At 43.6% G+C, this 16,028-nt stretch overlaps 1 protein-coding gene across 3 annotated transcripts in view; it reads left to right on the top strand.

Annotated features, from left to right (window-relative positions):
• Positions 1-16,028, top strand: part of TTC39A (tetratricopeptide repeat domain 39A) — a 92,686-nt gene that overhangs the window by 37,213 nt on the left and 39,445 nt on the right. For all 3 annotated transcript variants that reach the window (XM_019531403.1, XM_019531406.1, XM_019531405.1), the window contains exons 3-4: positions 10,717-10,848; positions 12,655-12,731. In XM_019531403.1, the coding sequence (XP_019386948.1) occupies positions 10,717-10,848; positions 12,655-12,731 (209 nt within the window). The remainder of the gene's footprint in view (positions 1-10,716; positions 10,849-12,654; positions 12,732-16,028) is intronic.

Here is a 16,028-nt window from a genome sequence, read left to right as displayed (position 1 = left end):
GCCCCAGGTGGTGCTTTAATTAAAGGTCATTCAATAGGGGCACTTTAGTTAAAGCACCCTGCAGCAATTCTAAAACCCAGGGGGTGGGGCTTAATACATGTGACAGTGAGGCAATTTGTTTGTGTTATAGTTAGAACAGGAGCAGACTTGAATAATCAAGTTTGCTTGTTTGTGTTCTAATTAGATCACAAATGAGCACATCTGTAGGCAGCCAGTGACTCTGAGCATCTGAAAACCAATGGAAAATACTGGTTTTATTTCAGCTGTTAGCAAGAAGAGAGAGACTGCCAAGCAGAGGTGGACAGCATGTAGGAGGTGCAGAGTAAGGAGAGAGGTTGAGGGGAACTTAAGAAGCCAGACAAAGAACAGGCGGAAGAGAGAGAAGACATGGTAACCAGCAAAGGCCAAAGGACCAGGTGGTTAGGAGGAAAAGGCAGATGAGGCTTAGCAAGCTGTCATCACCTGAGGGAGAGGACCAGAAGAAATTCCACCCAGGTAGTAGTATCTAATCACTAGAAGGCTGTTAGTGTGAGAACTATAGAAAAAAAAAGTTTCAAAAGGCCAAGCTGATGAAATAAAACAGCAAGGTGCATCAGACATAGGTGAGCCAGCAGAATCCAGCCCCTAAAACGATCATGTGTGCCTATGAAAAGATTTCCCGGTGTCCAAGTGAGAGACCACTCACATCCAGGATTTTATGCAGAAAAGGTGGAAAGAATATTCCGCAAAGGATAGGCATAAAACAGGATAGTTTCCTGTCTTCTTGGAGGCAAAATATGAAATGTGACTGAAAGACTGAGTAGGCTTAAGTCAGTGAGCAAGCTCCCCTGGTGATGGTGCGTACCTGCACTAATGATATGCTTCATGTGATAACTCTCAGATTATAAGTAACTTTAGAGAACTAAGAAGGGTTCTCAGAGAGGAATAGCCAAGTGATCTTTTCAGGGTTCCTTCATGTACTGCACATGAAAGAAGGCAGAAAACGGGATTCTGGAAGTGATACCACTACTACTAGGTCAGTAGGGTAAGGTGAAGAGTTTGGCTTGGTGGAACATTGGTCCATGTTCTGCAGGGAAAAGGGATTGTATAGTTTGATTTCATTGTCAGTAGAAGGAGAAACAGTCTTCTAGTGGCCTGGATAGCCCAAGTGATTAGGAAGGCATTCGATTTACACTAGGCAGGATATAACAGGATGAATAAATCAGCATTTGCTTTAGCACAAAATCAGGAAGTAAAGAAAAAAAATTCAACAAGGCACCAAGGGACTTGAGAAGAAATTATGTAATTGCCTGTAGGTTAATGCTAGGAGTCTGGATAATTAACAAGAGGAATTGGAATTGCTTTTTCATGAGCATAAATTTGACAAGAGTTGGTATTGTTGAAACCTGATGAGAAGATTTGCACGACTGGAATGTTAGATCCCTGGTTACAGTCTATTCAAGAGGGGGAGAGTGCCCGCCACACGAAAAGAGAGTTCCTGTTTCCAAGTCAGTGGCCAGTTGGAAGCAAAATTGCCTTGTCCGTTTATGGATCGATGTTTTAACTACAAAAGAAAAAAGATAGAAGCAGATTATTGTCTGCTGTAGGACAGAATGACCAGCTCCTAATGACCAGCACTTATTTATAATGCGTAGGGGAGGGAAAGATCCTGCTTTATCATGAGGAAGTCCATCTGAGTGATCAGGTCTCATGTTGCTGGTACTATACTTTAAAATTAAACATGACAATTTCTTAGCTCAAGAAGAAATCCAACATGTATCCACCACAGGGGAATTTTGTATTAGGGGTCATCTTGAGGAATTGAAGAGGAATTGATCACACAACTACAAGTGAGTGGTTGCTTAGGTACATGCAGTTGTGACATGATTTCATTTGTCATGTGCAAATAGAATCAGATCTTACTTGGTGCTTTAAAAGGGCCAATTTAAAAAAACCTGAAAATTAATTAGGAACTAAATTTGCTGGAAGAAAGGAGGTAAATAGAAAAATGTGAATGATAATTGAAAACTGATTAAGAGCATTTTCCTGGATGCTTCAAAAGCCACAGTTAAAAAGAAAGCTAGACAGGCTGAAAAAAAACCAGCCAGGTTTATTGAGGAAGTGAAAGCAGCAATAAAAAATAAGCACATGTAAAACTAACAGAAAAGGGGGAAGTTAATTGTACTGGTAGCAATTAATAGAAATTAGAAGCTAAAAATTGTAGAATATTGTTCTAGAAATCAAAAAGCCACAAAAAGTCATTTATGATTTGCCAAGGTCAGGATAAGAGGTTTTCTTTTCTTTTCTTTTTTTAATGTATGGTCCTCACCATTAAAAATTCTCCTGGATAATTAAAACAGCCATTTGTTCCGCACATAGAAGAGCTGACCCGAGCAGGGTGCAGGGCCTGGGGCAAATCAGCCCATGCAGGGCCCAGCCCCTGCTCCAGTCTGGGCCTCGGACCCAAAGAAGCTGCAGCCACCATGGGCAGCGGCGGCATTGGTGGAGGGGAGGGGGAGAGAGAGGAGGGGTGGCAAGCGGCTGGATGTGGAGCCACTGCTCTGCCCTGCTCCATGGGGCCTCCCAAAGCATGGAACCTGGGGCAGTCACCCTGGTTCACGCCCCCCTTAGGGACGGCCCTGCACATAGAGCTGGTCATGGCCCCTATAGACCTTAATGATAAAGTAATCCCCAAAGACCTGGGTTTTCTATTTCCCATGGAAAAATGGAAACCCCCTCACAGATTTGCCCTTTTAACTGAGGAAAAAATACAGATTTTTCATTTTAACAGAGAAACTCATGGATTTTCCACTTTTGCAAAGAGCTCTCCCCCCTGCAAGGGACTGGGGGAGCAGGAGAAGGGTGGTCAGGCAGAGGGCACCATGTGGATGGGGAGTGAGGGGCACCAGCAGGGCTTGGGGGCCATGCCTTGGGAGTGAGGGTCCAGGAGCAGCAGGAACTCTGATTTTTCCTTGATTAAAAACCCCCAAAATCTAATACCAAAATTTAGGGGTATTTAGAATTTATTTTATTACAGTGATTGAGGCATGGGTAGGCTTCCAAACTGCTTTAAAATTGTAAATATATCAATAAAAGATTGTGTTCAATTGATACCTATATAGACAGTGGGGTTTCATTTTAACTGAGGATTTTGGGGGTTTTAATAGGAGAATTTGCAATTTTTAAAAGGAGAAAACCGGGATCTCTGGTCATCACTTAGCTGTCACTGGTGCCAGCTGTTCCATGCAAACTCAGATTAGTCTCAGTTTCACAGGTAATGCTAGCCTTTCTTTTACTGTCCCCACATTTAACAGGCAGAGTCTGCTATATGTGGTTGGGACAAGTGTGTTCATAACAAAGGATTCATAACAATGCTGTTGCTAGTTGAAAATGGTAAAATTGTCAGTCTAATGGAGAAAGGCAGAAGTGCCAATAAATATTTCTGTTTTGTATTTCTGGAAAAATCAGGCAGTGTATTTGTATGATATAATATGATGATGAGATGTGTTCCATTCCAGAAGTAACTCAAGCTGATATTAAACAGTAGCAGCTATAAGTAAGAATAAAAAATACACTTTTTAATCAGCAGGTCCAGACAATTTGCTTTTAAAAGAGCTAGTCTGGTACCATTAATGTTAATTTTTAATGTCTTGAAAAATGGGGGCAGTTCAGTTAATTGATAGAACGCTTACACTGTGCCAGAATTTAAAAGATTAAAGGGGATGAACCAAGGGTTACAGAGTGCCTTTCTGGGGGATGCTTGCTCTGTAACACTGGAGTCGTTTCTGATATCTGAGAATACCCCTTCAAGCCAGCCTAAGGCTTGCAATCCTTCACCCTCCATGTTTTTCTGGGGCCATGAGTCAAGGAGCTAGCATCCAGTTTCGCTCCTGAGAGAGGGACTTGGCCTAGTCTTGGGGTGCCCTATGGCAGCCCACCGTTCCAAGCACCATAGCAGACAGGCTCTTCGGTAAAGCATCCACTGATGTAGAGGCCGGCCAGCCAGGGGTTCTCTGTTTTTATAAAAGGAGTGAAGTAGTCGCTCTGTCCCAGGTCCAGCCTGCACAGCCTTGATCACCCTCAAAGGTACTCAGATGTTCCCTTCTAGCTTTTTCCAGCTTCCCAGAGCTCTTCCAACTTCTTTTGGTTTCTCTCAGTCTCTTCTGGCCCCAGACCTGCCAGACTGCTTTTTCCAGCCTACTCTCCTTTTTGTCATGTTTATCTCCTGTGTGTTGGCCTCTAATGCTTGCCAGTACAAATGCATCCATTCAAGACTATTGATGCTAAAGGTCTAGTTTCTCTCCTTCAGTCAGCATTGGCACTTAACCCTTTCTTCTCTGTACACAGGTTAGGAATTTACCCAAGCCATACAATATTATAACAACAACATGGTCATAGTTAACAGAAATAGTGCAATAAAGCACATAGCCATTACACCAGGTGATTATAGGCCTGAGAGACTGACTTTGGCTGTGATTCCAGGCAGAATAACAGTATGGCTAACGCAGGATTTGAGTAATAAGAAATTACAGCGGGAACTACAATCAGTGCCCTTCAGTTCAGGTTATGGTAAATAGTTTGAAAGGATCTAGTTTGATACAGTTTTTTATGAGATGACAAGTTTGGGCTCCCACCCAGCTGTCACTCCCCCATTGCTTCATCTGCAGCAGCAGCAGCCAAAGGCTCTAGGTTCTGCTTCTGTTTCCTGCTCTGCCCCCAGCTGCTAAGACGTTGGACAGCCCTGTAATAGAAAATAGGTGACCCATCATCAAGGGACAAAGCACAAATGAGTTTAATCACTTGACAAAACAGGTGCAAACAAGCCGGTACATTTCAACATGGCTCAGTGTATGGTTATATATTAAGGAGGAAAGAATGCAGGCTGTTGTTCCAAGGTGGGGTACTTTACCTTGGGAACCAGTGACTGAAGATGACTTTGTGCTCCATGTGGATAAATAGCTGAACAGAAACTTGCAGTGCATTGCGGTGCCCAAAAGCAGTAATGCTTTATAAGCACTGCTTGGATGTATAAGCAGAAGGATCTGCAGTAGAAGTAATACTTCCTCTGAGCACTGGTGCAAACACTACTGGAGTACTGTGTCCATGTTTCAGAGATTTTGAAAATTTGGAAAGGGGTCAGAAAAGTCACGAGAACCATGAAAGTATGGAGACACTTAGTGAGAAACTTAAGGAGATGAATTTATTCAGCATATCAGAGTGGAAGTTTAAAAGGTGATTTGACTGGAGCCTACAGCCATCTCCATGGAGAATATACATTTGATAACAGAGTAGTCATCAGTCTTGCATACGAAGGTATGATAGGAGCCCATGCTAGTTATTGAAGCTAGACAAAATAAGAGTATTGGTAAGTTGCATCTTTTTAAGTGATAAATTGGGACAACTTGCTAAGGGCTGTGGTGAGTTCCCATCACTGGTAATTATTACATTGCTTTTGTCAGTTGAGTTAAAATAGGTGTGTGTAGCTCCGGCCATTCTTTTAAGATGGTTTCAAAAGTTCAAATTAAACTGCTTTATGGAAACTGGTAATTGCTGCTTTCACTACAGATACGTGTGAGGGCATTCAAGAGTTTGAATCATGTGGGCAGAGGTGCCTTTCTGGGAAGCGTTTTAGCAGGGACTTGTGTCTGAGGGGGAGAGGCAAGAAGCAACTCGAGACAGAGCCTAAACAAACCTGGTGTACGGCGAGAGCAAGGCTGAGAGACCTTTTTGATAAGGTGCTGACAGAAGCAACCTGGGGCTATAACCAAGGGGGCGGTCACCTGTTGTTTGATCTTTCCTGAGCTCAAGGAATCATGTTTCCTATAAATAAACATGTTTGCTTGAAATATCTGACTGCATCACCTCTCCTCATAACTAGAACATCCTCTAAATGTTGACCAAATGCTCAGATCAGTGTTATGTTAGGACCACATTAGGTGTGGTTTCCAAAAAAATATGCTCTATTACTTGAACTCAGGGATTAATTTGTGGAGGTCTTATAGTCCATTTTCTTCAGGTGGTCACAGCGCTTTCTGGCCTTAAAATTAGAGTAGTGGGGAATATTTGGATAAAAGAGATGAAACAGATGTCTGTCTGTCTATGTTAGCTCATCAGAATGGAAGGTTTTTGCAGGAACATGCCTGCCATCCTCAGAGGAAAAGTTTCCTGGATTCGGAGGGGGGGAGTTTATGCTCAAACAAAAAAATTTCACAATAGCCATTAAGCCAGTGGTCAAGACAATCACCTGGAATGAGGACAACCCAAATCCCAGTTCTTGCTATGCCCAATTCAGTCCAGAAACCTAATAATGGTTATAGGAGTCTGCCGTATATTCTAACACTTGTTGAGTTAGAACATTGCATTATGGCGATTACATCATACTTGGCAACCAGTAGGCGCATGGTATCACTCATGATTGCATAAAGATTTTACATCTTTCATTCCGTGAGGTGTAGTCAGCTGCAGGGCTGTTTCAGGCTATAGTCAGACCTAACATCTTCTATAAAAGGGGTAATATATGCTTCTGTAATATATGCTGTTACATTGAGACTGCTGCATGTGCATGCTCTTATAGTATAACATGTTAGCAGAAGCACGTGGATGTGAAGATGTCATAGATCAGAGGTTCCTGAATTTTTCTTACTTTACCAGCAGCCCACGTACCCCTACCGGCATACATTTTATGTTTTAACCCCTTAAGTGCCGATGCTGATTATGATGATGATGATTATTTTTATTATAATGAAAATTAAATTTGCCACTATACAATTTCTCCCACATACCCCCCAGAGATGGCTTGCATATCCCCAGGGGTATGCATACCACAGTTTGGGAATCTCTATCATAGATCAGTGAAAAAGCAAATTAGCTTTCAGATTTACTGTTTGTGTCAAGTCACGTAAGAGTATTTGTATGAGTGTGCATGTGTTTAAAAAACAAAAAGGCTTGATTACATTCTCACTATTTTAGTTTTTTGTGTAGTGCATTAGTACTCACATTGTTACCTATGATTAGTGTCATAGGTAACAATATGAGAAATTGGGCAACATCTAACGTAGTTGCATTTTTGTTCCTCTAAATGATGCAAGGAAAAGCATGTATTGATTCGGTGTTTGTTACCTTGTAAAATATTAACTGTAACATAGATGAAACTGTTGATTTGGCAGGGAATGGTCTGGAATTGGAATTTGAAAAGTCAAATTCCTTACAACCGTCTAGTAAAACAAGAGTACAAATTCCCTTCTCAATGTACTGAGCACAACATTTGTCTTCTTGAAGCAAGATTTATTATGGACTATTAAATACCCTCACTGGGCTTTACATTTGGAACTCGGAAAAGTAAACATGGGGTGAACAAAGGCTCCCCTAATTCCTCTAAGGGCATTTAGATGGAAACACTTCATCAAGCTGCTCTTTTACAGTACGAGCATTATTTGTTTTCTCCTTAGCAGGCTACTTAAGCTGTCTAGGCAGAGTAAGGCTGACCAGAGCTGAGCTGGCTCCATTCCTCTTAAAATTCACTTTTCTGGTCTCTGCTGATTCCTGGGTTTCTCCTCTTATGTCTTGTTCTCCTAGCACTCACAACAGCGAGCTAAGGAGAGTAATGTGTTTTAGGTTTCTTTTCTTCCCCTCCCCTTGTCTCCTTCCCCCCACCTGCACCCCCAGTTTAGGGGAACGTTGTTGAATGACTTAAAGGCATTGTGCAACTCAATGTTAAGGATGAGTTTAAGGATAACCCTAACTAATAAATGTAATAAAGATGTAGGCTGCAAAACTCATATGCATGTGTGCTCCCCATGACTTCATAGAGGTATGCTGCAAACAGGCAGAAGGAGACAATTTTGTTATTAGTCTTCTATGCCTTAGGGAGGGTTGCAACAGCTGCATGTAATATTATTTCTTAGCTGTACATGCAATGTATTTTACCCCTCCCCCCCGGTCTCAATGCACTTTGCAGCAGAAGTTGGATTATTCTCCCCATTTTGCAGATGGGGTACTTGAGGGACAGGGCAGTGAGGAGAATTGCTCAGTAAGTGACAAAGCCAGGAAAAGAGCAGATGTTGTCTGGGTCCCAGCTCTGTGCTCTACCCACTAGAACACATTAAGCTGAATATGACAGCTGTTGTTGTGGAATGAAGAGTCACTGTGAAAACTCAGGGTTTCCTGAGTGCAGTTCAGGTGGTATCTGTGCTGTATAGGTAAAGCATGCACATGAGTTACACCAGGCACAGTTAATATGACAAATTCCACTTTTCCTGCCAAATCCATAATAAAGGATAGAGCTAATTTGCATTTGTGTTGTAATGGATAAAAAATCAGTAGCCCTGCTTGAAGTTCATTGCTAATACAGGGCTTACCTAAAACCAAGATAATTTCCTCACCCACAGAGCCAACCATGGGTGCCTACAGATGTTTGGGGTGCCACTCTAACTCATGGCACTTTACATAAAGTGTATGCCGCCCCCCCCAACCCAATAGACATATAGACATTCGCCTGTTGGGTCAGGGGGCCTGGAGCCTGTCTGCACCAGCCCTGGCCAGTAGGTGGGGGTGCTCCAGCAGCTTCCTTGGAGACTGCTGGACCACCCCTCTCCCCAGTGCCTCCCCCCCTCCCCCCGCTGGCTCCGGGGCTGTCAGTAGAGGAGGGAGGGAGAAGGGGTCAGCGCCACAGAGCTGCTAGCTGCTTTTGAGTAGCCAGAGCTGTGGGGGGAGGGGGGCAGGGTGGAACAGAGCCCTCTTGGATCGTGGGCCTTGTCTGGCTCCCCCCATTACCCCAGTTGGGGTATTTTGGAGGAGCTCTTGAGGTGAGGGGGCCCCATTCCACCTCTTCCCCCCAGCCCTGGCCATTCAAAAGTAGGCAGCAGCTTTCTGCTTCTGCTTCCTCTCCCTCCTTTCCTGACAGTCCTGGGGACAAACATTGGCCCTGGCACAAAAAATTAACCCTGGAGGGACACAAGTTCCCTAAGATGTTTTGTTTAGAGTGCCTTAATGTAATATTTCATTTGAAGAGGGTTAGTTTTTTGCATGCTTGTCCATTTTAAAAGCTCTCTGCAGCTGTGCATGTTTAGTTGTGGCTGTAGAGTGCTTTCAGGGGCCTGATCCTATGGCAAATGTCACTGGCATAAGCACCCCTTCTTGTCTTCCATGTTAAGTTCAAATGTCTCTTCTTCCCCTCTGATTCTCTGCCCATATTTCTGCTCTGCTCTTCTGTATCCTGCTTTCTCTCCCTCTGCTCAGTTCATGTCTCACCTTCCAGGTCTGCTTACCTTTATTTCCTCTTTCCATACTCACCCTTCTGCTGTCTGTGTGCATATACACAGATATGCCTGGGCAGGAAGAATGTGTGCTTCCACCAACACTACTCTGTTTACACCTCTCTCATGGTTGGGGTAGAAGGCCAGCATCCTCCAGCAGCAAAATATATGGACAAACCAACTGATGCAATAGGACATATTATTGAGGAAAAGGGTATCATCCTACCTCTGCCTCCTATCTTTGAAAAATCCTTGCCATTTAAAACAATCTAAATTCCTAAACTACACAGCAAAAACTTTTAACAGTATTTTTATAAGCCCCAGGGCAGGGGTACCTTCTCCTTGGCCAGCAGGACTGAGAATTATCCATAGAGGAAGTGAAGTCTGTCAAAGGCAGGAATCCATCCCAATGCACTCTCCAACCTACTGAAAGTATATTCCATAAGCTGAAAATCTCCTCCCTATTCATCACTGCACTTCCTAGACTGGATCGTTGTTTCCCAGTAAGGCATTGCGTGGCCCATTTTCGGAGGCTGATAACACATGGATGTTGGGAGAATGCAGTCTTATTAACAACGTAAGAGCATGCACTCGAGAGAATCTCGTGGCTGCCAGAAGCAACGCAGGCACTGAGTGCCCTTGGTAGCTACTTAATCTCTGCATTTCTTGCCAGTAATTTTCATTTCTCTCTCTAGCATAAGTGATGTCTGAAATCCTGTGGAAGATTATTCAAGTAGGGTAAATTGGGGGTGGAAGATTGGCAAAATAGGGCTGAAGAAAAAGGCTTGAGGCATTTGGCTAAACTTGTCACTGTTTTCAAACAAAGATCTTTTTCCTTCTGCATCTATATTGGCCACAACTGTAATGTTGAGTTACCCTCTTGAAGATTCGGCTATAAGGAACTCTCCCAAAGTAGGATGATGGCATGGTTTGCAGTACACATCACTGTTCTCAGTAGAGAGTTCATGATAAAAATGCTCCAAACAAAATAACATCAGAGCTAATCATGTATGGCCTCTGCATTGACCAGTATGCCAGGTGTCTGTACTGTGCCCTTTGCTTTATTGAGGGTAATGCTGTTGAAGTGAGTTGCTGTGTGGAACTAAACCTGTTTGCATTTCCAACTTAAGTTGCTCCTTTGTGGGTATACCCCAGGGGTGGGCAAAATGTGGCCTATGGGTCAGATGCGGCCCGGCAGGCCATTTTATCTGGCCTGCGGGGCCCCTAAAAAATTTAGAAAATTAGTATTTATCAGCCCCTGGCTGCCCCATGTGGCCCTTGATGGCTTGCCAAAACTCAGTAAGTGGCCCTCCACCCAAAATAATTGCCCGCCCCTGGTGGTACCCTGTGTGTGTTTGATCTGTAACCCGTCATCCAGACCTGAGTCTGTCAGAATAATGTGGTCTTGGAGTGTGGTGTGTGCATGAAAATTAATACTGAAATTGAATCAGCTGTGCTTATATGCTTCATGGATTCCTTACAGAACTACGCACAGTATGTATCATGCTCTGACTTATGCCACCATGCTGGAAATGCAAGCTATGATGACCTTTGACCCTCAGGACATAGTGAATGCAGGAAACACAATGAAAGAAGCTCAAGCCACCTGTCAAAAGTAAGTACAAAAAAGTGCATTGGCAAGCAGAACCATCTCTCTTAAATACTGAAATGTGTAAATGAGCATGGGCATATCATGGGTTTCTTCCTGTTGGAAACTAGAACACAAGGGGAAGTGTTTAGGTGGCTGCATGAAAGGGTGTACACCTGCTATTGGCGCCTTTGCTTGTTAAAGCCAATATACCTCTGCCCTGTTGCTGAACTTCGTCTATCTCTTTGCCCTCATTCATTTATGTTTCTTTCTCTCTAGTCACGTATTCATTAACACTGACAAAGATGTTGCCCTAGTAATAAATGTAAGTGATATTAATTGTGGATTCCAAGCCAAACCACAGTGAATAGCTGACTGTAACTAATTAATTTGGTAATAAAAAATTGAGACACAAGATTTCTGAACTCCTTCATGGAGTAGGAATGTCCTACCCTGCTGTCCTGAAACAAGGTTTGCATAGCACTGGTATAGACCAGTACACATTGATGAACAACATCCTTCAGGCTAGCTCTAGAACAGGTCATCTGTTTGAATGTAGCTTCTCTGTAAATGTGCAGGTGCTGTTTTGGTAACACAGGCTAATTTCGGATTTTACAAGAAAAATGATGAATGGGAAGCTTAGCAAATTATTGCCAAAAAACTTACTGTTTTCTTAATACTCCATTATTTGCACAATCTTTGTAGTATCATATCATATTTGTTATGTCAGTGAAGGGAACTAAGAAAAGTCCTGAGTTTAATTTCCTCCTCAGGCACCTACCATGGCTCAAACAAGGGGCAAGGACTTAAATGACATCAGATGTCTGAGATTCAGATCAGCTTGCTGGCCAGCATCTTAAGAGGCCTTGCATGGTAGGGATAAACTTATTTCTTCTTGGGCTTTAGCCAGTATGCTGTGGTTTGGGGAGTGTATCAAGTCCTTCATGCTATCGTCCATTATTTGGACTAGTGAGCACCTTTTATGGAGGAATTGAGAAACACTGGCACTCTTTTGAAAGCCGCTGTCTGGCCATGTGCTTCTGAAACATTTTTTTGGTCACAGACAGGCTCCCAGTTAGCATCTATCTCTACACTCTCTTTTGGGAAGAATATTGAGAAGGCTGTAGGAAGGTAATAAACATTACCAGATTTCCTGTTCAAACTATCTTTGAGATTAATTCTGCAAGGTACTGAATCCTCTTGAGGAAACTGCAAAACTTTTCATATTTGATAGAAATTTCATTATAACTGAAACAATGTTGAACTCCTCTTTTCCCCTGTGCAGAAACAGCCAAGCAAAAAACCCTACTCCATGGTTTCTTTGTGTGCATAAAGAAACAGATTCCCATGAAGTCCACTAAGGACTTTTTTTCTCAGTCTTCTACGTGGAAGGCACCCAGATACCCAGCGAATGACAGCAGAACAGTGCCCATGTATTGATATCTGTGCCTCATCAGTAGTGTGATTGATGTCACTATGTTTGTAGAATAAGGTGATAGTCAACCCCTGTGAATTTCTGTCCCATTTGAGCAGATGTCCAAGACTGATGTTTTTATTGTCATGGCTACAGCTAAAAGTGCGTTACATAAGGGTGAAAAAAGAAGTACCTGAGAAGACTAGTTGTGCTGGAAGATGTGAATGCTGTGGGATATGCACTATTTATAACACTTTTGACATCTTCTGTTTCATGTCTCTGCATTTCTGATGCAATTTACAACATAAAAGATGGACATGGCCATGGTTTGTGTGGGCTGGAGATTGTTTGGGCTGAATGCTGTAGTTTTCCTGTGACTGCTTTGTGTTGAGAATGGTCCAAATTTTATTTTTCTTTAGGTTTCGGAAGAAATCCACTGTAGCAGATTCCTTTAACAACCTTGTACATAGACAGAATTTTGAACACTTTACTGAAGGTAATGTCCCCTCTGGTTCAGATCATGCTGCTTTTTTCTGTGCCTTTCACTGGCAGGAGTTTGCAGGCCTGCACATTATATACTGATTCAGTGGGGTGGGGAGGTTGGGAGTCTTTTTTAAGCATTTGTCAAAGGACACCTTGGGCTTTGATGGCATTCAAGGGTGATGGGTTTGACCTTTGGAGGTAGAGTGCCCCTCTCTGCAGTACTGTCAAAGCCGAAATCAGTGGAGGTAGCTGATCTGGAACATCTCAGATTTCATTGAGAAGCATCTGCTGGCACCTCTTTCTCCACAAGCCTCCCTCAGCTGTTAACTGACAGGATTGCCAGCTCTGTTCATCTTTCAGTCATGCAGCAAAGCCCATCGTACCTTTGCAGATGCACAGAGGTGGAGTGACTCAGTGTAGTTTGCTGCCTGGAATTGTAATTACACTGTTTGATGTGACTGGTTTCAGGGAGTGAGAGCCTTGTGGGATGGGCACCACATGATTTAAATAAATATGTCCATAAACAACTAACCTGATTTGCATATGGGCAACTTGGTCCATCCGATACTAGATTGAGTTTAAAAGGTTATGTAGTATTAGTAATATCTTTAATGCAGATGAGTCATGGGTTGGTACACAATTGGATTAAATGAACTATGGTCATGTGACTAGAAGGATAGTATTATAGCTCATCAGATGAAGGGGCAATAATGCTAAATAGCACCATGAAAAACAACATCATGAGACAAAAACTGAGTTGTAATTGGTTACAGAAGCAGTGTGTATTAGAAGCAGCATGTATATGTATTCCAAGTAATTTAGATAAACACGCCACCCAATACTTTGCCTTGCTAATCATTTGCTGAAGAGGATCTTATGACCCTGTCTTAGGAATTGACTGTAAAGTTTGGGAATTAAAGATTAGTTGCTATATTGACAACCCAAAATATACAATAATCAGGACATGGGCATTGAAAAATCACGAGATCGGCAAAGAAAAAAATTGCAACCTTTAGAAAAATCTGTTAATATTGGGGCTCTTTTTATTTGTGTTGTAGCTTCCGAGTCAATAGAGGGACCCTGCCCCCATCATGTTTTCAGACTTCTCCATAACAAGGACTAGAAATATTGGGGATGCCATAAAGGGACTGCAAGGGCCAACTCCTTCTCCTCAAATGTACTGTATAAGTGTGCTAGTAAGACAACACGGAATACTTTTAATGTTAATACTAAATGATACATCTTCAGAAAGCCACAGAACTGTTTTAGAAATTTCTGTTTTTGTGTGATGCCCAGTTTCTCAGTGTTCACGTACAGTGCAGCGTTCATATGCAGTTCTTGTATACTTATTAAAATTTCATCCTGTTATCTTTCTCATAATGGCGTTTAGCATGTGTAACAGGAGTACTACTATTGGAGCCTCTTTGGGTGTGGCTCTGTCTTCCTGTAATGGGCCAACCACCTGCTTACTTGCCTGCCATGCCTTGATCTTATTCGATTAATAGATTGTTGTAATCAGCAGGAGGCTGCCCATTTCTACGCACCCGATGACAGGGGGTGCTACCTCTTGGCTCCTCTTCCTCCCCTACGCCACAGCCCAAGCCTCACAGATGGTGCTAATGTAATCTGACTGGGGCCCTGTTATGGCTTGGCCCTCCTTTCTGCTCTTGGGGCTCCTCGCTGCCCCCCTCTTGCTCTCGGGGCTCCTCACTGCACCCTCTCGCTCTTGGGCTGGGGCCAATGCACCCCAAAGATGCTGCACCCCCTCAGGTGCCAGGAACCCCCACGCTACCGTGGAGTCCCTATGAGGCCTCCTCCAACCCCTAATAGCCTCACCCGGTCCTCCGGTAAACAGTAAACACAAAGCCCCTGGGTTATAATGTAAAGCTAAACCGTCCGGTCAGACAACATTTGATCCCTACCAGAAAAATACTCCGGCCCATGGCAGCAACCAGTGGATACTCATGCAGTCACTCCTTGTCCTTCTCCCTGCGCTGGCTGAGCTCCCCACTCCTTGGGTGCCAGAAGGGAACTGCCACCCTGGTCTCCTGCCTGGGTTTAAGAAGGGCTAAGCCCTGCCCCTTCCTGTCAGCAGGTTTCGCTGGTTGGCCCAGTAACCAGCACCTGTGCTGCCCTGGTGACTGGCAGCTGCACCTCCCCCTTCTCACTGCTAGGGGCCTCTCTTGAGCCATCCCTGTTCTCAGGTGCAGGGCACCTAAGTGCTCTGCGACAGTATGCATAATACTTTGGATTTCCAGAGCATTAATATTAACTAATCCTCACAATGTCCCTGTGAGGCAAGTAAATGGCGAGAGCCTTATTTTACAGGTTGAGAACTAAGGCACCAAAACTAAATGACCATACAAAGAGTGGTATCGGGATTAGAAGTCAGGCCAAGCAAGCTTTCCTTCCTGGTGTGGGAGGTCACACTTGCTGGGGTGAGAGAACAGCTTAGTCTATTTAGGTCCCAGCTGAGCAAACCGTTTAATTGAACAGATGAGCATTTCCGTCCCTATGAAGTACTGTATTAAAACGTGTGTTGCAAGGCTTTGACGAATAGGGATGGGATCCCTCATTTGCTTTAAAGGAAGTACTTAAGTGTTTTGTTGAATTGAGGCTGTAGGCCATGGGCTCATGTACATGCCATGATTTTTGCCCTTTCATGCACTGTAACTGCGTGTCTGTTTGCATGAGCGGGATTTCCGATGCTTTAAAAGTGTTTTTTGTGCATTAAACTAAAACTCCTCAGATGTAGTTTAGTTTGGCTTGCTGGGAATTCATGTTGCGTCTATGGAATTGTTGCATGCAAATACAAAGGCACTCAAAGGCTGCATGCAGACGAAACGAGAGGCATGTGTGTATGACAGTTTATAGCGAGCTAAATGCTTTTGCACAGCTTTAATGGTGTGGGTGTTTGCACACCTCGGTGGCTTGTGCGTTCCAGCTTCTGTAGGAAATTTAGCAGTGTAACGTGCCTTAAATGACTTTGGGTGCAGCAAACTAAGACTCCTTTGAGGAGTTTGTTTGCTGCCCCTGTAGCCACGAAGAGAAGCACCAGGCTCCATGCAGCTCCATGTCTCTGCAGCAAGCCCTGCAAGCAGCCTGGCAGCAACCTGGGAAAGCAGAGTCTGTTCAAAAAAAGCGATGAGCCTGATCTTTTTTTTTAATTCCCTGGGCCCTGCTAGTCTGCCTGAGTTGCATGGGGGCCTGATGCTTCCCTCTGTGACTGCGGTGCCTGCAGGCGACTGCTGCTTGGGGGGTGGTGTGCCACTGCCACAGAGAAAAGCACCAGCCTCCTCTATACTCCACA

The sequence above is a fragment of the Crocodylus porosus genome, unplaced genomic scaffold (genome assembly GCF_001723895.1).
Source record: "Crocodylus porosus isolate Cpor-Errol unplaced genomic scaffold, CroPor_comp1, whole genome shotgun sequence".
NCBI classification, from domain to species: Eukaryota; Metazoa; Chordata; order Crocodylia; family Crocodylidae; genus Crocodylus; species Crocodylus porosus.
The sequence above is the reverse complement of the archived record's forward strand: the minus strand, read 5'-3'. Positions and strand labels throughout refer to the sequence as shown.